Below are 22,340 nucleotides of genomic sequence, written 5' to 3'. Positions count from 1 at the left end.
AATGAAATAAAAAAAAAATAAATCTGCAAAAACAAAATAAAATTACATTATCTTGTTTCACATGCTGTTATATCTTGATGGGGAATGATCCAATGCAACAACTTAAAATGCTTATATTCTGTTATTAAAGAAAAATAACTATGAAAAAATGGCCAATTTAGCGCGATAATGCCAACTTAATACTGGCCTTTAGACAAAATTCACATTTCTATTCTACGGACATGAAATCTTTGTGTTCAAGACAATAATTTTTAGTGCATTTGTAACGCATTTAAATATAAGTCTGAGAATCCACATATTCTTGATGGGCATGAAATTCAGAATCGATTTAGCCATGCACAAAAAAAAGTTTGCTTGGATCCAAAGATGTTGACCTTCCTTTAAGGACTTTGGTATTGATTCCGAGCCAAAAATGCGGGTTCTTTAAAATAAGGACATTTTTTGTGACCTATCTGGCTTAAATCTGGGATTTATAAAATTAAAATTAGGATACAGATCTCATTTAACGAATTTTCATTCTATTTTACCGGTATATTAATAAAGCTATTCACATACAAACAAATGCCAATTTAAAAATCCAAATTATGGCGGATACTTCGAAGTAAAAAAAACTTTAAACCAAAGATTTGAAGCGTTTTTATCTTAAATCTAAAGATTCAATATTTCAGTTAATTTATGGACGGGTTCTTTAAATCAAAAATTTGTTTCTTTACTTTAAGGAAAATGCAACATTAACGAAAAAAACGCAAATTTTCAAAACGTGCGTCCTAAACTTAAGTTTGAAAAAAAGTTAAAAAAATTGAAGCAAAGATTATAAACTTTCTTTTAATTAAAATTTCATTATTTTAAAGAAATTTGTCCTTAATAGCGTGTAAATTACGCATCCTAAAATTGAGGTTGCGTAATCTTTAATATCACGTAAATATTTTTTTCAGTGAAGGTTAGGTTAGGTGGCAGCCCGATGTACCAGGCTCACTTAGACTATTCAGTCCATTGTGATACCACAGTGGAGAACTTCTCTCTTATCACTGAGTGCTGCCCGATCCCATGTTAAGCTCAATGACAAGGGACCTCGTTTTTATAGCCGAGTCCGAACGGCGTTCCACATTGCAGTGAAACCACTGAGTATTTATAAAGCTTCTCTAAGTGGTTTCACCGCAATGGGGAACGCCGTTCGGACTCGGCTATAAAAAGGAGGTCCGTTGTCATTGAGCTTAACATTGGATCGAGCAGCGGGCAACTCAGTGATAAGAGAGAAGTTCACCACTGTGGTATTACAATAAACTGAATAGTCTAAATGAGCCTAAAATATCGGGCTGCCACTATACCTAACCTAACCATCCAATTTCTTCCAATCCTCATGCATCTCAGTACCTGACTTTAACATTAATCGTCTAACCACCGGACAAAATTGATCCATTTGCTTTCCTAATGTAAAAACAAACAAAAAACAAGTATATACGGACTTAAATTCGACCGGGCCGAATATTACGTACCCACCACCATGAATCAAATAATATAATTATTTCCTTTAAAACTACTTGAAAAGACGTATATAGAATTTCAGGTGGATTTAATGACAGATACAAGCATATGGAAATCGGGAGACTTAACACATGGGGGCTATACTAAAACATCGTCCGATCCGCACCATATTCGCTACATCTATTTACTGACCGAAAATACCTCTAAATTTTGAATTTCCAGCAAATCGGTTAAAAATTACGGTGTCTCGAAGTTAAATCGGGAGATCGGGCTATATGGAGGCTATACCAAACCATGGACCGATACACACCACATTCGGCACACTTATTTATGGACACAAAATACTTCTAGATTTCGAATTTCAGGTAAATCGAATAAAAATTGCGGTGTCTAGAAGCCCAATAAGTCAAATCAGGAGATCGAGCTATATGGACGCTATACCAAAACATGGAGCGATACACGTCATTGGTCCTAAAATACTTATAGATTTTCAATTGCAGGTAAATCGAACAAAATCTACGGATTTTAGAAGCCCAAGACCCAATATTGTGGGAACGGTTTATATTGGAGCTATATCAAAACCTGGACCGATTTAGTCCATCTTCGAACTTGGCCTGCGTGCAGACAAAAGACTAATCTCTGCCAAATTTCTGGACGCCATTATAGAAGACTGTAGTGTGATTACAACAGACAGACAGACAGACAGACAAAAAAAACGTAATTTCCAAACTTTTGAAAAATCTAAAGGTTCGGTTTGATCCGATTCGCTCAGTACATAACTTTAGTGCCAATCTTCCTAAAGTGTTTTAAAAAAGATCCACACTCTATGATGCCCAGAGTTGTTAATATTGAAATTTTTCGCCAAATCGTCGATTGTTTCCTCGGCTAAGGTAAATTGTAGTGTGTCGCTGGTTCGGAGAATGGCTCTCCTTTTCACTCTTGTTGTCGTCTCACCTTTGACATCGGTAACTGTCTTCAATAATGAAGCAATCGTGCTGAAATTTTGTACAAACTCGTATTTTGTCTGCAGGCAGGTCAAGTTCGAAGATGGGCTATATCGGTGCAGGTTTTGATATATTCTCCATATAAACAGAGGTGTGACCATAAAGAACCATAAAGAGGTGTACCAAAAATGGTGAGCATCGGTCCATGTTTTAGTATGGTCCCCATATAAACCCAATTTGGGGTCTTTGGCTTATACAAGCCGTGGTTTTTATCCAATTTACCTGAAATTGGAAATCTAGAGGTATTTTAGGATTATAAATAGGTGTGCTGAAATGATGAGTAATGGCCCATGTTTTAGTATATCCCCCATAAGAACGATCTCCCGATTTAACTCCTTGGGTTTCTAGAAACCGTAGTTTTTAACCGATTTGCCTGAAATTGTAAAAATTCTGGTATTGTAGGCTCACATAAACGTGTATCGAATTAAGTTTTTGTCGGTCCATTTGGTAAGCCCTCCATATAGACCGATTTCACTTCTTGAGGGTACAGAAGATCATGAAAATTGCTTGAAACTCAATGTAAAATTTCCAGATTTTTCGCCTCGGGTGAAAAGATTTCAAATCAACACTTTATTTTATAATTTTCTTGCACACTTACAAGAGATATTAATGATTCCTCTAAAACTCAAACAAAAATAGTTCTTATAAATCCAGAATCTGATATAGTCTTCATAGGTAAAATCTTTAGATTTCTCTTCGGGAAGTGTACTGGTTGAACTACTCTGCTGAATCTGTCCTCAAACCCCCCTGAAATTTCAAAGGAATATTTTGATATTCCTTTGATTCATGGTGGTGGGTATTTTAGATTCGGCCCGGCCGAACTTACTGCTGTATATACTTGTTTAGTATTAGCTCTCTCTTATCATTACCCAGGAGAAGAACCCGATGCTTTTGGCTTGGGCTCCACTTTATCATTATTGTTGACGAAATATAGTTTTCTAGCACCTCCGAGAAAATTTTTCTTGGATGCCACATATTGGTCAGAAATATTTTTTTTTTTTCACTTTAGTTTGAAATATTATTTATATTACACCCTTTATTAATGCATTTTATATGTTACAACATTTGTTATATTATCATTATTAATTATTACTATTATTATTATTATTTTTTCATTTTCTGTTTAAATATCAATTTGAGTACACTCACAAAAAATCAATACATACTCTCAGTAATAAAAATATAATATAAAATTTTGGACATTCGGACAAAAACACATTATTATTCTTTAACATTTATGTAACTAATATATATGTATGAATTAAAATATATTTATATTAAAAAAAATAATTTTTGAAATATTCTCCATATATTTGTCTATCATACTCATAGCTTTGTTTCTTGGCATCTGGGATGTAAAGAAAAATGTTACGCTAAAAATTACATACATACATAATACAAGAATTTCCATGTAAACAATTCGAATTATAATTACGATTAAAAAAAACTGATTTAAAAGATATTTTAATATATTTTGGCGTTTCTTATTATTGTTGTGCATTATTTAATTTCGTGCAATACATTGAGGCACTTTTGTTAATACAGTTTTTTGTTATGTCAACTGTTTAGATATATTAAGTTTTTAGTTTTGCTCATTCAAAAGGAAGTTACAAAATACATTTTTTGGCTTTTTGTACACAATATTAACAACTCAATCTGGTGTAAAAATTGAAACATTTAATAGACAATTATCATAAAACACCTATTGTAAGAAGATGCGGTATCAATAGGACTTTCAATCATTCAATAAAAATATTTGCACAAAAAAATATTTTTTTTAAATTTCTGCACATACGGGCAAAACGATGATTATTGAAATTAAATGTTGTGCATTAATTATTTCTAGATGTTATTGTTTTAACAAGTCAAATGTCACTGTTTTACTTAAATTATTTTAGATATATTAATGTCTAGCTCACTTATTGTTGGGGTTTAACATTTGTTTAATTTGTTAATGTTAACATTTTTAATTAGAATTTAGTTACAAAAATCGTTGGTTATATAATTTCTTACATTGATCGAGTTAAAGATTCGTTAAATTATTTCGGTTAAAATACCCAATCAACTGAAATAGTTCTCACTGGCAGTTTCAGAAAATAAATATGTTTGGTGCTTTTTATACCGACTAATAATCGGTAACAAGGAAGAATTCTTCTACACTTGTAGTATTTTTGTTAGTTTTTTAATTTTTCTCATTTCCAGCGATAATTTACAATACGCAACATCTACTTTTTTTCTTTTGTCGATAGCTCTCCTCGATCAATGGTCTCTCCGCAATTTGAAATTTTCGAACTAGTCTTACTAATTCGTGAAAAGCTTGATCGACATTTATTCGCAATTTCGCACTACATTCAATATAGGGAATCATTAAATCTCGACTAACATTTTGGGCTTCTTCCAATGACACCTGTCTTTGATGCTCTAAGTCGCATTTATTGCCCACCATCAACATAGGAAATTCATCACGATCTTTTACGCGTAGTATCTGTTTTTGAAATTTGCGAATTTCGTCGAAACTGGAATGATCATTCAGTGAGAAAACCAATAAAAAGCCTTCGCCGGAGCGCATATATTGTTCTCGCATTGCACTGAATTCTTCTTGACCAGCGGTATCCAGGACTAAAAGGTAAGGGGTGGCGATAATTTATTTTTTTATTATTATTCTCAGTTTTATACGTACTGTCCAATTTTGCTGGAACATCATCGATGACACATTGCTTTGTGTAGGAGTCTTCAATTGTAGGATCATAGTCGGTTACAAAATAGCTCTGTAAGTAGATGAGATAATTTTACATATTATTCACAAAATTTAAAAAAAAAGTATATCCTAATTAGTATACAGTTATGTGTTGATCATAGCTTTAATCTGCCAGTAAATGTCCCTATCTAAACATATAACTATAGATATGGATTGTAATTAGCTATAATCTCATACGTACACCCAAAGAAAAAATACTTTCCTCAGGAACGACATTTTAGACAAACGAAATTACCCTTTCTTTTAAAGTATTTTCTTTTCGACAAAACAAACCAAAGTTTATGCGATTCAACAATTATCTCTACTTCTTTTTATTTGCCTTTAAAGAAAATTCTTTAGCCTTAAAAGAAAACTTTTGTCTTCAACATGGATTGTTTATCAACACCGGCTACACTTGATCTCATAAATAGTAATAATAAAATGTTAATATTATATAAGATATAACAACGAAGTGTCGTGGTTGGAAGTTCCCTTATCAGCTATGAAAAATGAAATACTCGCAGGTCAAAGATGAAATTCCACAAGTTTGGGGAATGTCTTGAGTAAATTTTGGAAAACTCAAGCAATTTTACGCATACTAGGTCAATGAATGTCTGTCCATTAGGGTTTTCTTTTTCCCGGACTTTTTGCATTCCCGGGAAACCGGTAAATTTTTTCGAATTTCCCAGGATCCCGGTCAAAGGGAAACCTGTTTTGATGTGGAATACATTTAGACATTTGAATAAATTTGAAATCGCCTAAAGCTACGGTTATAAGGCGCTCTCTGGACAACTAACAATACATATTATGTTGTTCTCTTACATTAGCCATAAATCATACTAAAATACGAAATATTTTGTAATACAAAACATTTTGACAATGGTTAAGGCAGTCTCTTTCGGTATAGTTTTCGGAAGAATACTATTAATATAGTGGGATTTTTTTGTATCACTAAAAAACTGTTTGGAAATGAAAGAAACTTATTTCGATTTCACCGTCGTTAAACGGGGTCAATAAATGCACATGTTCAGTCAATATTCCCATAAGGGAAACACTGCCATGTAATACGACAAAATCCACTTTAACTAGATTTCAGTTGTCGCTATAAATAAGAGCCCTATAAATAAGAGCTTTAAACCCCAATTTTAATAGACTTTAAGCCAAATGTGTATAAGGTATAAATTTGAAATTAAAGTAACTATCTTAAAAAAGGTTGGAATTTTCTTATTTCATAAACAAGTAAGGAAAGTCTAAAGTCGGGCGGGGCCGACTATATTATACCCTGCACCACTTTGTAGATCTAAATTTTCGATACCATATCACATCCATCAAATGTGTTGGGTGCTATATATAAAGGTTTGTCCCAAATACATACATTTAAATATCACTCGATTTGGACAAAATTTGATAGATTTTTACAAAATCTATAGATTCAAAATTTAAGTTGGCTAATGCACTAGGGTGGAACACAATTTTAGTAAAAAATATGGGAAACATTTAAATCTGAAGCAATTTTAAGGAAACTTCGCAAAAGTTTATTTATGATTCATCGCTCGACATATATGTAGTAGAAGTTTAGGAAAATTAGAGTTATTTTTACAACTTTTCGACTAAGCAGTGGCGATTTTACAAGGAAAATGTTGGTATTTTGACCATTTTTGTCGAAGTCAGAAAAACATATATATGGGAGCTATATCTAAATCTGAATCGATTTCAACCAAATTTTGCACACTTGACTATACTAATAATTGTACTCCTAGTGCAAAATTTCAACTAAATTCGACCAAAACTCTGGCTTCTGGGGTCATAAAAATCCATATCGGGCGAAAGATATATATGGGAGCTATATCTAAATCTGAACCGATTTCAATCAAATTTTGCACACTTGACTATACGACTAAGTGTTATGTTTGTACAAAATTTCAAGCAAATCGGTATAAAACTCTGGCTGCTGGGTCCATATTAGTGCATATCGGGCGAAAGATATATATGGGAGCTATATCTAAATCTGAACCGATTTCTTCCAAAATCAATAGGGTTCTATTCTGTCCCAATTTAGGAACATGTGCCAAATTTGAAGGCGATTGGACTTAAATTGCAACCTAGACTTTGATCACAAAAATGTGTTCACAGACAGACGGACGGACGGATGGACAGACGGACATGGTTATATCGACTCAGGGACCCACCCTGAGCATTATTGCCAAAGACACCATGTGTCTATCTCGTCTCCTTCTGGGTGTTACAAATATATGTACTAACTTATAATACCCTGTTCCACAGTGTGGCGCAGGGTATAAAAACATCCTTGCAATAATTATGAAATTTTTAAATTATGCAATTACCAACGTGGGTTACATAACGTTGTTTTTAAAAGTTTACTCAGTCTACCAGTCTATCGGAATGTCGGTTTATAGAAATATGACAATCATACATTAGGAAGTGCAAACTTCTTTTAACAATTGGGAGCCCGTTGGATTCTGGATTAGAACCCACGATTATGTATTTTCCACAAGGCAACTTCTACGACTTGGTACCATAGTTATTCACATTACACTTCCAAAATCCACTTTAACTAGTGCAAACTTCTTTTAACAATTGGGAGCCCGTTGGATTCTGGATTAGAACCCACGATTATGCATATTCCACAAGGCAACTTCTACGACTTGGTACCATAGTTATTCACATTACACTTCCAAAATCCACTTTAACTAGATTTCAACTGTCATTTGCCATATAAAACCCTCTATTATACATACAATATTGTAAAGAAAATTTCCCGGGAATTCCCGCACTTCATTCCCGGGAAAGCAGGAGCAAAAAAGTAGTAATTTCCCGGGAGAAAAAACCCTACTGTCCATGCATCTCTTACACGAGCCATATAAATCTTAAGTAGTAATTTTTCTAATAAAAATATCACATGCTATCGGAATTGCTATGTACACAACACTTCCCTTTCACTTCCCAAATGAATTCGACTTTTTAGTTAAGGATAACAAAGGAATTTTCTTTATTAAGATATTCTACAAAAAATAATTTATTGAATGCTTTATCGAAATAAACACAATTTGTAATAAAAATTAAATTTCGATGAAATTTTTATGAATATAATAATTTGTTTCATTTGTTTTTATTTTTAATAAAAGTCTTATGTTAAGGAAGTTTTAATGAATTTCAAATTTTAAATATTAAAATTAGTCTGAAATCATTCGTCATCGCTTATTTTTTTATATGTAGATGCACGAAAACATGAATCCAATTGTGAATAAACGGCCTCTACGCTCTTGGTCATATCCATATAAACATATGGACATACAACTAAATGAAAATTCGTTGCTTTAAGTATAGATCACGATGACGTAAACGACTAAAAATATATACATCAAAAAATATAAGTAATAATAACAAACAAAAAAGACAACACTTCCAAACAATTTCTATTTGTTGTTGTTCCTCGAGTAAGAGAGGAAAACTGACAATATTAAAGAAAGGTGTTTGTTTATGTGTATGTCTGAATACATATTTGTATATATTAATGGACACATCTTCACAATAACAAACGAATGATTTTTATTTGTGGTATAAAACATAAAAAAACAATGCGAATTTGCGGTGGGATGGCAATAAGATGATCTTGACCATATCAATGATATTATAAATTTCTGAGATGACTTTATTCGCAAAACATGTTTAGAACAAAAAATATTTAGAGTTGCAAGAGAAAATGAAACAAAAATCTAACAAAATGGTTTAACCATTATTTGAATAATTGTGGGCGTTAAATCGAATTATTACGTACGGATAATTAATATTATAAACATGTTCGATATCCTTAACTATAAGTATAACTATTTTGATTTGGCACTTTATTTAAATGAATATGTCGCAGAACTTGGTAAATATTTCGGATCTTCTTCAATCTTTATGTTAGAACGATATACTATCTTTGGAACAACCAATGGAAGGACGGACAAACAGAGGACTAGGTACGGTTATAACAGTCCGATATAGCTCTTATCAAATGGACAATATGTTGAACTTCGGGCCCTTTTCCCTCCATCTTTAAAATGAAAACATTAAGCTTATTTACGTCCATTAACAAGTACTTAAACGACTCCGTGCATAAACCCTTTATCTGATTTAGACACTAGTTTGATTTGCTTCATATAACTTCATTGTAAAACTTGCTTATCTTGGTTCAACCATTTTTATTGTTCAGCCCCTGAGAAGAGTAGCGAAAGTAATGCTAATGAATACTTGCTTATATCTAGGAACTTGTGTTGAATTCCCGCATATTTTTTCTACACATTCATGCAAGAATTGTTCCGAATTGAAAATTGTTTTACTTTATAAGGTGTAAAAACCTTGTTACACCTAAAAATCTCCCAAAGGCGAAAAACCCACAACATTTGAGCGGAAACCCCCCAACCTGGCAACACGACAATTTTGACTGACGGACATAGGAGTCTGGGCATTCCACAAAGTTTATTGTATTGAGTTCTCAGAATCCAATGTCTATATTTACGTATTAATATTATTTATTTATTTTTTATTTTAATCATACAGTAAATATATGGTAAAAAAGGAGAAGAAATCATTCGGAGCTATGCCCTAGGGATCTATAAATCGATAATTGATTAATCGATTATTCGAATTTTGGCATGAAACCTAAAAATATCGAAATCGATTATTAACTATTTTTTAGTTTTGACTATCAAAAATCAATTTTAAAGCTTTATTCATTGGTTTCAATTGAAATTCTGATTTATTAAATAAAATATCAAATTGGTGGGAATGAATCCTTTGTGTTTTCAATTTCCTTGAATTTATAGGGGTAATTATTTGGAGAAATAATGTTAAATGATTCGTACATCTTAAAAATTTTATATTGAACGTTTTGACTGGAACACTAATTTTTGTCATTTCTCTACAACTTTTGTTTATAGCACTCACAAAAGGACAAATATATTTCATAAAATCGAATATTTGAATTTTGATTCGTAAAAATAATTAAAAATCTATTTTTCGATTACCACTATATCCATAAGCTAAGGTAAGGAGAATAGAAGCCTACTGATGAGACCCGCTGGCATGGTTCGAAAGCGCTATAGGAAAGCCAAATAGGTGCCAAGAGTTTTTCATACTGATTGAGGACGATCTGTTCCTCGTTAGGGTGAGAAGTGTTTCTTATGCTTATATCGTATTAGTATATTATATCTGGTATAGTATTATTTTTTTTATTTATACTTATTAATATTAGACATAGAGCGTGACGATACAGGGTCAACATACGGTCATGTGATTATATGTCATAGTGGAAGTTAGAAACGTTAAAGGTAGTAGGGGGTTAAAACAATGGCGATTGTTTTTTGATCATTTGCATTCAGTGCAGTGATACAAGTGATTGAAGGCAGAGCTGGAATTACGAAGTCTTAAAAAGCAAAACACAATAAAAATAATACATTAAGAATATTTGTGGTACTTTTCCAAAATGTGAATATTTCTCAAATTAAAAAAACAGCAGGAATATTATTGAAAGCGCATATAGGAGCTTTCAATGATATAGAGTGAAAGAATAAACAAACAACTAATTTTGATTCTTAATTATCCTTTCGCTAATATTAAAAAAACAACAATTTGTTGTTCGCTAGACCTGAAGTGCAGACTATTTTTAGCAGACTTTTTTTCTATGAGTGTACACACACTCTTAACTTGTCTCATTGCCGCACTAACTTCCCAGTGACGTTAAGGCGTTATTGTTGGTCGTCCCGGTATCAACCGAATACCAAAAAGTTTTGAGGAGTTGCTTATCCCTTCTCAGTATTTCTCTCAGCTTTAATCGTATAAAGTAAAAAATTTAAATTACGGCACACCAATAGCATACCCTTTTGATCCGATATGAGTGAAACTACACATGATGATTGCATCCAATAGTAGGTGTGGTTTGAACTCATTTTTTATTACAAAATAATGACACACACATACCCTATACAAGTCTTCTATGTTAGTTGTTCTCTTTGAAATACTCTGGACCAATGGTTAATTTATTTCCATTATTTAATTACAAGTATATAGAAAATACGATTCCAATTCATCCTTAGAATTACGCCTTATGCGCAACAGATGACAATTCGACTAGAAATATATCAACCACAAGCAAGTTTACACACAAACACTTCGTAGATGGTATCAATGGACGTCATCAGCATTCCATCATCCCGTACAATTATGGCAACACGAAAACGTCACATCTTTTTGCTATTGCCCGATTTTTAATTCAATATATTTTTTATTCAATATATACCATTTACTTTTATAGAACATTTAACTTTACTTGTGTTCACACACACACACATGTTTACACACACGAACCATGGCTATTCACTTCCATTTTTCACTTCCTCACCTGTATGAATTGTATAGTAATAGCGGATTTTCCCACCCCTCCGCCACCTACAACAACAAGTTTGTAGGTCTGGGTTGATGAGCCTTGACCATTATGATGTTTCGACATTTGTTCACAGATCTTCTTTTATCCTCCTAACGAATTGTTAATAATTTTAATAAGTAGTGCTGCGTTAATATTTCTATTTTTAAACTGTTTTAGTACACGAGAATATGCGACGTTGAATGAATAGCTGGCAGAAAAACGTCTGTTGATGTCCACGGTTAAAGATCACTGCGCCGCAAAATTCGTGCCGGCGTGAGATTTGACGTATGTTCGATTTTTTGGTACAAGTAAAAGCCTGGTTATGTAAAACGGGCCGTAAGCGTAGCGTGTCAGCTGTCTGTTTTTGATATGCGACAGCCCATACAAACGATTACCCAAGGTTTACACAACGTAAACGTGTCGTAAGACTCAGAAAAAATAAAAATTTACGTGTCGTTGTCGTATCATCTGATAAAAAAAAACAAGCGTCATAGATGAAAATGCGTTTAGCCTGAAAATATATTTCATTAAAAATGTGGTATTGTGTTGTTTTCGGTTAAAATGGATGATCAGAAATTAATATCATTCGCGAAATTCATTTAAAATGTAAAAAACAATCTTTTTCTGCCAGGTTTTGATAGTTTGTTGAAAGCCAGTATCAATTAGGCTGTCGGACTGTGGTCAATATGTAGGATATTTTTTAATTGGACACATAATGCACCGTCCAGATTATAAGTTTATCCGTGTGATCGCTAACACTTTTTTCGATTATTTAGTCATTGACGACAATTCGTATCGATTCTTTTGAATCACAGACATTGCGTCCGGATAAACTTGTAGTCTGGGCGGCGCATTATGCAAATATGTATGTAAATTTCCCACGGCACTTTACGTTTGCAACTAATTTATCTTGTATAATGAATATAAACAGTTTTTAGGAATTGATCGGCATGTATTTGTTTACACATGATAGAAATTAAAAAAATAGTTATTGTAACGGCCGATATACATTATGCACTGAATATCTCTGGCTTAACCTGGTATAGAATAATAAAAACATGGCATATGAAAAACTCACTACAGATCAACGAATTCAGCTTATAGGGTTAGTCAAAGAAAGACCAGTTCTTTACGACTCAAAACATAAATTCTGGCGAAGTGTGGAGGAAAAGGAACACTCATGGAAAGAAATCGCAGCGGAATGTAATGCAACAGGTATGAACCGATTATTTCGTGTACAATGGACAGATTGAACAATTTCTTTGCTTAAGCAAATCATTCCTATCGTCGATACTTTGGTGATAGGAAAAACAAAGATGTTAGTAGTGGAAATTGCCATACAATTCCAAATATCATACAGCTATTCTCGGATGACTGCGAGTGGATAATAATCTCGAAGTAAATACCGATAAGACAGGTTGTTATATACCGCCACAGTTAAAACAATCTCCTTAGGTGACATTCAAATTCCCTTCACCGAGTGGCCAAAATACTCCGGAGTTACATTGGACAGGAATCTGGACTTTAGCTCAATTTAAAATGTTGTCATATTTCAAAAGACTTTAACCCAATTACTTACCATTACGGGGTTCGTTTGCTATTATTAAATATCCAATATCAATTTCTGAAAATATGATTTTTTCTATGAGAATAATTGTTGTGACTTATATACCATGAATATTTTACGAGTAAATATTCAGAAATGTCTTACAAAACATGTATTATAGGCCTTATTAGGCTTCCTAGGTATTGATGTTTGAAATAAATTGAAATTGAAATGTCGCCAGTGCTACTAAGAGGGTTAGCTATAATTAAAAATATCTATGGGAGTGTGGGATAGAATCCAGACCCCAGAATACTCGTCTTGAATTCACGCAAAATGTATTGGATATCTTTTTTTTAAATTTGCTCGTAGAAAGTCTTGTAAAACCAGCAGCCCGTGTGTGCTGTTTTTTTTTAATTTTTGTAACTCATACTGTAACATAATTCGAGAAAAAAATATATTTTTAAGCAAATATAAGACATTTTCTTAAACATTTTTTATGTGTGACCTTTTTTTGGTGCACCTCATAAGGTAAAAGAGCTGATTATAAATGTGGTTAAGTCAAAAACGCCTTCAAAAGGTTTCTAGGCCCATTAAATATAGTAGAATGTAAATTTTACAATGTTGATATTATAGATCTAGCTGTAAGTGCAAACTTTACTATTTCATAAGAGTGAATTTGTTCTGTTCTAGTTATTGCTTGTAAAAAAGCTTGGAAAACTTTACGTGACCAATACCAACGTCATCTAAAACTTCCGAAAAGAAAGCAGAAAACGTATACATACTTTAATTATTTGACATTTTTGGGAAAATTTAAAAGGTTGGTATAAATATGAATATACATATATGCCCTATTTCCGCTGGCCGTACGAAATCCCATTCGATAGTAAACAAGTCCCTTGGTTTTTCAATTTTTAAAATTTCGTTACTTTTAAATGTATATACATTGATTTTCAAAAATGTTTATGTATATTGTAATATTTCAAAATGTTTTTTTTTTTGCACATATTTTATACTTTCTACTCCTGATCGAATGTAATATATGAAGTGATTTGCCTTTCGAAATAGATTAACCGAAATTTATTTTAGTTCCATTTTTATAAACAATTCAAAGCCTTAAAAAGGCAAATTTGACGAATTACAATGTACTACTTTAACGGAAATTACAGTATATAATACTGAAAATATAAAGCTTCAATTAATAAAAAATATCAATCTTATATGATAAATTGAACAAGCAATCTTAAATCAATTTTCTTTCGATTAAAATACGTATGAAAGCTTTCGTATGATATGGGGAACAGGGCAATATCCTAGACAAAAAGGACAAATTTAATTTTGTTTACATCTAAATGATTATCTTTGCAGAAGATTTAATCAGACCGCAGATGTTTCAGATTTCTCTGACAGTAGCGATTTTAGTGAAGAACTTAAATTGCTTAAGCCATTATCCAGAAAAACGACTGCGAATAAGAAAGCAAATACATCGATATGCACATTCGATGATGGCGACCTCCTTACAACCTCACAATCATCTGATGATTTCCATGATGAAGTAGAAATCGTTTCTACCAATGAACAAGAAAGGCCTGTGGGACAAGCTGCGCATCAAGTATTTAGCCGATTTAATGACCTGATAAATCAACGATTCGAACTGATTGAAGATGATAATGACATTTTTCTAAGAATGCTGGCAAGAAAAATGAAAAGTCTCCCCGAAATTACTAAAACAAGATTACAAGAGAATTTTTTAGAGCAGGTGAATTATGAGACTTTACAAATTGCACAAAAATAGAATAAAAACCATTTTTGAAATCTGTGTAATACTGTTGATTGACTGAGTTATTATTACCGCCCAAACCAATTGCCGAAAATAGAAATTTGGCATGAATAATATTATGAATTAGCAATAGATTTAGAATCACGGTTACCACAGTTGGTAGAATTCTGCCAAAAATGGTAAATTTTTTACTGTTTGGTAGAATTCTTGATATTTTGGTAGATTTTTTTTCCAACTAAAAGTGAGTACTAAGTTCAAGTTTAGCCGCTAAAGTGAAAACTAAATCAGCAAAAAGAGGCGTAAAATTTTACATATTTGTTGCAAATTTTATTATAACTTGATGGGGAGTAGCCAAAAGCAAATTTTCACAAAGTTTGTATTCCTTAAAATGGATTATTAAAGAAAAGTAATCGTGAAAAAATTAAGATTTTAGCGGCTAAACTCGAACTTAATACCCACCTTAAATTATGAAAACATTTTCGATAGAATTTTAATGGATATTTTACACCCAAAAAATAAAATAATAAGATATTTATAACCTAACCACAAAAATTTGATCACAAACTTTAAAATGCAATTTTTTTTAAAATTGGTAGACGTTTAATAAATTTTTTTTTAACTTTTTGTAGAATACTTTTGGCACGAGTGGCAACCGTGAGGACAATCGGTAGAAAATAATTGGTAACCGTTAAGACCATACTGGTCAATTTTGACTGCTCCAATTTATTTTTCTTTCATTTTCTATTTATTCCTTGGACTGCAAACATCTAAATCTGTAATAGACTGAGAAAAACATAGTATCAGTTTTTTTTCAAATGGTAATGCCGGGCACTTAATCATTAAGCCAATGCTTACCTTGTATTTTCCAAATGTGTTAAGTCCTGCTAGGCGCCTTTTAACACTCTCAAATCCTCGCCATTAAAAGTAAGAAATGCAGACGTAGGAGCAAACATACATTTGCTAAATTTTTTTTAATGACTTAAGAATATTTAAAGTCTGGAAGCGACAAATGCCCTTATTGAATGGGACAGAATTGTATGTGTTAGCATCTTTCGGTAAAAAAAAGTATTGATTGTTTCATTGATTTATTACTAACTTTTTGAGCATATTTAAAATAAATTCCTTTATAGTTGAAGCATACTATTTTGAAATACAAATAGATATGTCACACATGAGTAAAAAGGTCCTCTATATGTCGATAATAAAACCTTGCCATGCATATATTTTTAATCTAATTTAGAATGAATTATTGGAAAAGTTTATGTTATATCGCAAATAATTTATCTACAGCACAATTTCAATTTTTCTTATTTTTTGGCTTGCTTTTGCATCTCATAAGTAACTATTTCGAAATTAACTTGTTCAAGAAAACTTTCCTGCAAGCGATTCTTAACTAATTTTGGTAGAGGTTTCATCTTTTTTGCAAGCATTTTTAGGAAAATATCATTGTCGTCCTCATTGGGCTGGAATTTTTTATTAAGCAAGTTGTTAAATGTGTCGAATAATTCGCTGGCCAGATTTTCTACGGTACCATCACCTTGTTGCCTAATATCTTTAATGTATATATATTCCTCTTCTGGGGGAGAGCTTTCTTCAATATCAATTTCACTTTGTTGTTCGGCTTTCCTTTTTCTGGTTAATTTCGCCGGTGGATCGTCTATTTGTCTAGAATTAATTCCTGTTGCTGGTTCAATTATAGTTGTCGTCTCATTATAGTCTCCATAATCTGTACTGTCATCGTAGTCCATTTCGTGTTTAGGTATATCTGACGTATTTTCGTAATAATACTCGTTGGTAATGTCATCTAAAGAAGTGTTGCTCGCTGTTGTGCCCCTGTAAATAAAGAAATATATATGAGTTCCATATAATTTGTATACGATTTACCTCAGGACGAGAGTATCACATCGAAATATTGGTTTCAGACCCCAAAAAAATATATATCGGCCCAAAAATTAGAAAATACTAATTTTTTATAATCAATTTATCCTCATACAAACGAAGAGAACTTTCAAAAATAAAAAATGAGTATTTTTGTTTTGCAGAAACCATTATTACAGTAATACCGAGTCAAACGTACTTTGTTAGTCCCCTAAGAAATTCCAATTTTGGCAAATATCTATATTTTTTCTTTTGATCCTCTGGTAATCTTACGTTTCTCCGATATTGATCTCTCATTGTCCTCCAAGCAACCTTACAGGCGGTAACTAGAATTTAAACCATAGTTCAAATAAAATTTTTGAAATAAACTTAGCTCGTTAGACATACGTTGAGCCCCGACTGCATCTGATACCTCTTGCCATGCTATTTCCTTTTCGGCAGTATTCTTATAGTTTTCGTGATGTTTATCATAAATTATTGGTCTTTCCTTTACAAATTGTAATAATTTGTAGCGCTGATCTTCAGATAGACTATCGTAACTCATATTAAGGAAATTAACGGATGGCAATAATAAATACGAACACAAAACTATTTGCCAGTGCAATACGTTTTACGCAGCTGTCTTTCTCTCCGTTATTCGGCGGAATAGCGTCTAGCGTAGAAGCAAACCAATTGTACAAATTTAGGAAACACGTAGGACAGAGAATACAAATTAATCTTATCTGTACGATATTGGATTTGGTGAATTTAATTTCTCTTAATTAGAAGATTTTTAAGAGAAAATCGTATACTGAACCTAAATAACGCGTCCAAAAAACTTTGGTCAAAAATAAAATTGCGTAGTATCAACAGCTGGTCTATTATTACAAAGTCGAACTATAGTTTTAAGAACGGCTTTTGTTTGAAAATACATAATATCCCAATAGACACAAGGGAAATGCGTCTTATGCGCTTTACAGACTATAAGTTATTCCGGACGACAGTGCTCGTGTAAATGTGTTATCGATACCATAAACATGCAGCAGTATCGATTATGCCTTCTGACTTAACCAATATATGCAATATGTTCGACACGAGCACTGTCGTCCGGAATAACTGATAGTCTGTAAAGGGCATAATGCCCTGCTGCATGTTTATGGGATCGATAACACATTTACCGTTTAATTAGTCATCGCCGACAAGTCGTGTCGATCTGACATACTGTAAGATTCTTTACAAACACCGACATTCCGTCCGGAATAATTGATAGTATGTAAAGCTCATTATAGACTATATCCTATATTCATAAAAGTTAACGTACACTTTAAACCTACTATTACCATACAAATTTCGTCCATAAACTGTCAGTAAATTAATATGAATATAGGAGTATAATGTCTGTGTTTGTAAGACATTCGTTGATGACTTAATAATCGGTAAATGTGTTATCGATCCCATAAACATGCAGCAGTATCGATTATGCCTTCGAACTTAACTTATAATGTGGCCACTACCGTGCCAACATTTTTTGACTTTGACGCCTCTTCTGAGAATCCCCACCACGTCGAAAACAATCGAATACGACATCCAAAACTCGTCGTAAAAGCGCCGACACTATTGAGAAGTTGTACCACGCCAAGTTACTACAAAAAAGTATCGCATAAGTGCAATTATTATGTGACTTTTTTAATAAATTTAGAACGACGCCAATAAGAGCCCCTTCAAACAATCAGAAATAGTGCATTTTAAGATATTGGTAAAAGAATCATTGTGGTCAAGTAAAACACGATTATTTAGATGTTTATTAATTTGATTAAACATTTATAAATTCTTATAAATATAACAATTACACCACTAACACAACATATTTAACATAATTTTTTCATTAATAATAGAATGATGTTGATTAAAAAGTGGCAAGTTACATTTTGGAGCGTCTATGAGCCAGTTTTTTTATTCTCGATGGAGGCAGCGTGTCTGTAAAATATCTGAAAAACTCACTTTATGCGCTTTACAGACTATCAGTTATTCCGGACGGAATGTCGGTGTTTGTTAAGAATCTTACAATGTGTCGGATCGATACAACTTGTCGGCGATGACTAAATAATCGGTAAATGTGTTATCGATCCCATAAACATGCAGTAGGGCATTATGCCCTTTACAGACTATCAGTTATTCCGGACGACAGTGCTCGTGTCGAACATATTGCATATATTGGTTAAGTCCGAAGGAATAATCGATACTGCTGCATGTTTATGGTATCGATAACACATTTACACGAGCACTGTCGTCCGGAATAACTGATAGTCTGTAAAGCGCGTAAAGCGGACCTTAGACGGTCGGATAAACACTCCGACAGAGGTTCGTCTATTTGTTGTGTGCTCGTTCAAGTTTTGCCCTTACACTGCACGAAAAAATGTGATGACAACATGAAAAAATAAGAAGAAGCATAAACAAACAATGAAGTTGTACGAAGATTAATGGGTGAAACCATTTTTTACTGAAAAAATTGAAGAAAATAATAAAAAATCCTGGTATATGTGTCAAAACAATGATTTCTGAACTAATCCACATTTAATATATTACAAATTACTTGATGAATTTCAAAATACTTGTCGCCTGGTTTCCCATTGATTGGAAGTGGAATTTTTCCACGTTTTTGCCACAATACTGGTTTAGAATTATATATTTATTTAATTTTCAACCAGAATTGGCGATCCATCATTAATTTCATTGCAGAAATGCCTGTTTTTAATGTAAAAATAAATTTGTCTTTGCATGAGAAATAAAATCGGTTCGTGAATGTGCGTGAATAAAATTTCCGTAAAATCACGCTCATGAAAAAAATCAAGATTTAATTCATACTCGTATTTTAACTGAAATTATTTTAGCTTTCGAACTATATTCTATTTTTGAAGTTTGTTACCTTCGCAGCAGTGCTGCCGCTAGTGAAAAATTGAGTGAAGTAGATTTTGGAAAAAAGTGGAGTAGATTGAATAAAATTGAAGTAGCATACATTTTTGAAAACAAAACAATAGAATTCATTTTATTAAACCCTCCACCATAGGATGGGGGTATATTAACTTTGTCATTCCGTTTGTAACACATCGAAATATTGCTCTAAGACCCCATAAAGTATATATATTCTGGGTCGTGGTGAAATTCTGAGTCGATTTGAGCATGTCCGTCCGTCCGTCTGTTGAAATCACGCTAACTTCCGAACGAAAGAAGCTATCGACTTGAAACTTGGCACAAGTAGTTGTTATTGAAGTAGGTCGGATGGGAGCCACCATGGTGCAATGGTTAGCATGCCCGCCTTGCATACACAAGGTCGTGGGTTCGATTCCTGCTACGACCGAACACCAAAAAGTTTTTCAGCGGTGGATTATCCCACCTCAGTAATGCTGGTGACATTTCTGAGGGTTTCAAAGCTTCTCTAAGTGGTTTCACTGGAATGTGGAACGCCGTTCGGACTCGGCTATAAAAAGGAGGTCCCTTGTCATTGAGCTTAACATGGAATCGGGCAGCACTCAGTGATAAGAGAGAAGTTCACCACTGTGGTATCACAATGGACTGAATAGTCTAAGTGAGCTTGATAAATCGGGCTGCCACATAACCTAACCTAGGTCGGATGGTATTGAAAATGGGCCATATCGGTCCACTTTTACGTATAGCCCCCATATAAACGACCCCCAAATTTGGCCCCCAAATCCGATCCGGCTGAAATTTGGTACATGGTGTAAGTATATGGTATCTAAAAACTATGCAAAAATTGGTCCTCATCGGTTAATAATTCAATAATTAAAACCACTATGTTCATCGTAATTAAAGGAATAGGACAAACAATTATTTAAAAATTTGAAGCAGAACAAAAAGTGAAGCAGATTTTTGGAAGAAGGAGTGACGAAGTAAATTTTGTGTAAATGAAGCAAAATACTTCGATTGAAGTAGTAGCGGCAGCACTGCTTCGCAGATTTCCGTTTGGAAAATGTCGTGAGGTTCGTGAATCACGAGAATTGTCGTGAATCGTGCGTGAGCGTGCGTGAGTACTGGTTTTCATTTCGTGAATGTGCGTGAGTGGGATTGGCGACAACACGTATCGTGCGTGAGCGTGCGTGAATAAACATGTTGTTTCGTGAATGTGCGTGAGTGTGAGTGAAATTTAAGTCACGCGCACACCTCTAATACTTACGTAATTGTAACGAGTACTCAAAAAATTAGTCAGTAACGAGTACTTGTAATCATATACTCGTTACTTTCCCAACACTACTCCACGTGCATTCCCAATTTTTTAGTTTTGTTTGTCAGCATTAAACAATGGGTAAGAAGTTTCAGAAAAAGAAGAAATCTGAACAATTGGAAATAGTTCCAATGGATGAGAATCCACCATTACCGCCCCAAAGGCCCTCGGATGAATCAATTCCAAAGAGAGTAAGTACATTTTAAAAATACTGCTTTTTCATTTGACTGTATTACTATATTGTCTGGTGTTAGGAAAAATGGATCAATAAACAAAGAGTTTTAGTCTTTGCCGCTAGAGGTATAAGCCATCGTGATAGACATCTCATGAAGGATATAAAAACACTCATGCCACACCACAGGCCCGAATCAAAAATGGAAAGATCTAAAACACTGTCCACCGTTAACGATATGTGTGAAATGAAGCATTGTAACAAGTCCATATTGTTTGAGGGTAGACGAAAACGTGACTTATATATGTGGGTATCCCATGTACCAAGTGGCCCTTCAGCGAAATTCTTAGTTGAAAATGTGCATACAATGGCAGAATTAAAAATGACTGGTAATTGCTTGAGAGGCTCCAGACCTCTGCTTTCATTTGATTCAAAATTCGACGATGTGCCTCATCTGAAATTACTTAAGGAACTTTTTACGCAAACATTTGGCGTACCAAACCACCATCCAAAAAGTCAACCTTTTATAGATCACGTTTACACTTTCACTTATCTGGATAGAAGGATATGGTTTAGAAATTTTCAAATTCTTTCGGAAGATGGTGGATTAGCAGAGATCGGTCCACGATTTGTAATGAACCCAGTAAAAATATTTGAAGGATCTTTCACTGGCAGCACTTTATGGGAAAATCCAGACTATGTCAGTCCAGCGAAACAAAGACAAATCCTGAAGAAGGCTGCCAAAGATCGTTACGTTAACCGAATAGAGCAAAAAGTTCACTATGAGGCCACATTACCGACGAAAGCCTATGAAGGCGTGGAGTATGATGACATTTTTGAAGATAAAGATGCCATAGAAACTGCAAAGGCTTTAGCTGAAAAGGCTAAGAAAAAAGCACTTCTTGTAAAAGAAAAATCTAAACGAAATCCGAAAGAAAATTTAACTAAGAAAATAAAAGAGAAACAACTAGAAGCTGTAAAACAAGTTATAGAGAAGAAGAAACAGAAATCAAATAAAGTTGTAAAACAAAAGCCGTAATAAGGTGGAGACAATAAATATAAGTTATTATTATTTTCATTTTAAAGGCATGG

General features: G+C 33.3%; 4 protein-coding genes across 4 annotated transcripts; 2 read left to right on the top strand and 2 right to left on the bottom strand.

Moving 5' to 3' along the window:
* Positions 1-3,553: 3,553 nt before the first annotated feature.
* On the bottom strand, positions 3,554-11,919 carry Ras64B (ras-like protein 2). Its single transcript, XM_075308513.1, has 3 exons — positions 11,633-11,919; positions 5,170-5,257; positions 3,554-5,108 (listed from the first exon to the last, which is right to left on the bottom strand). The coding sequence occupies exons 1-3, from the start codon at positions 11,738-11,740 to the stop codon at positions 4,699-4,701; spliced, it is 606 nt and encodes a 201-aa protein (XP_075164628.1). The 5' UTR covers positions 11,741-11,919; the 3' UTR covers positions 3,554-4,698.
* A 655-nt stretch (positions 11,920-12,574) lies between these two features.
* Positions 12,575-15,023, top strand: LOC142237153 (uncharacterized). The gene is made up of 3 exons (XM_075308512.1): positions 12,575-12,871; positions 13,893-14,019; positions 14,568-15,023. The coding sequence occupies exons 1-3, from the start codon at positions 12,715-12,717 to the stop codon at positions 14,992-14,994; spliced, it is 711 nt and encodes a 236-aa protein (XP_075164627.1). The 5' UTR covers positions 12,575-12,714; the 3' UTR covers positions 14,995-15,023.
* Positions 15,024-16,047: 1,024 nt separating this feature from the next.
* On the bottom strand, positions 16,048-17,720 carry LOC142237152 (uncharacterized). Its single transcript, XM_075308511.1, has 3 exons — positions 17,245-17,720; positions 17,057-17,183; positions 16,048-16,812 (listed from the first exon to the last, which is right to left on the bottom strand). The coding sequence occupies exons 1-3, from the start codon at positions 17,399-17,401 to the stop codon at positions 16,287-16,289; spliced, it is 810 nt and encodes a 269-aa protein (XP_075164626.1). The 5' UTR covers positions 17,402-17,720; the 3' UTR covers positions 16,048-16,286.
* A 3,379-nt stretch (positions 17,721-21,099) lies between these two features.
* Positions 21,100-22,310, top strand: LOC142237069 (ribosome biogenesis protein BRX1 homolog). Its single transcript, XM_075308419.1, has 2 exons — positions 21,100-21,267; positions 21,331-22,310. The coding sequence occupies exons 1-2, from the start codon at positions 21,154-21,156 to the stop codon at positions 22,285-22,287; spliced, it is 1,071 nt and encodes a 356-aa protein (XP_075164534.1). The 5' UTR covers positions 21,100-21,153; the 3' UTR covers positions 22,288-22,310.
* Positions 22,311-22,340: the final 30 nt, after the last annotated feature.

Source organism: Haematobia irritans, chromosome 4 (genome assembly GCF_050003625.1).
Source record: "Haematobia irritans isolate KBUSLIRL chromosome 4, ASM5000362v1, whole genome shotgun sequence".
Lineage (NCBI taxonomy): Eukaryota > Metazoa > Arthropoda > Insecta > Diptera > Muscidae > Haematobia > Haematobia irritans.
The sequence above is the reverse complement of the archived record's forward strand: the minus strand, read 5'-3'. Positions and strand labels throughout refer to the sequence as shown.

Excerpts from the sequence above, each read along its gene's own strand:
- LOC142237153 (XM_075308512.1), top strand. The coding sequence starts at position 12,715 with ATGGCATATGAAAAACTCACTACAGATCAACGAATTCAGCTTATAGGG. Across the intron at positions 12,872-13,892 it reads AGCGGAATGTAATGCAACAG|TTATTGCTTGTAAAAAAGCT; the intron begins GTATGAACCGAT and ends GTTCTGTTCTAG. Across the intron at positions 14,020-14,567 it reads TTTTTGGGAAAATTTAAAAG|AAGATTTAATCAGACCGCAG; the intron begins GTTGGTATAAAT and ends TTATCTTTGCAG.
- Ras64B (XM_075308513.1), bottom strand. The coding sequence starts at position 11,740 with ATGTCGAAACATCATAATGGTCAAGGCTCATCAACCCAGACCTACAAA. Across the intron at positions 5,258-11,632 it reads TTACTATACAATTCATACAG|AGCTATTTTGTAACCGACTA; the intron begins GTGAGGAAGTGA and ends ATCTACTTACAG. Across the intron at positions 5,109-5,169 it reads TGTTCCAGCAAAATTGGACA|TCCTGGATACCGCTGGTCAA; the intron begins GTACGTATAAAA and ends CTTACCTTTTAG.
- LOC142237069 (XM_075308419.1), top strand. The coding sequence starts at position 21,154 with ATGGGTAAGAAGTTTCAGAAAAAGAAGAAATCTGAACAATTGGAAATA. Across the intron at positions 21,268-21,330 it reads ATGAATCAATTCCAAAGAGA|GAAAAATGGATCAATAAACA; the intron begins GTAAGTACATTT and ends GTCTGGTGTTAG.
- LOC142237152 (XM_075308511.1), bottom strand. The coding sequence starts at position 17,401 with ATGAGTTACGATAGTCTATCTGAAGATCAGCGCTACAAATTATTACAA. Across the intron at positions 17,184-17,244 it reads AGATGCAGTCGGGGCTCAAC|TTACCGCCTGTAAGGTTGCT; the intron begins GTATGTCTAACG and ends TTTAAATTCTAG. Across the intron at positions 16,813-17,056 it reads TTTCTTAGGGGACTAACAAA|GGGCACAACAGCGAGCAACA; the intron begins GTACGTTTGACT and ends CTTTATTTACAG.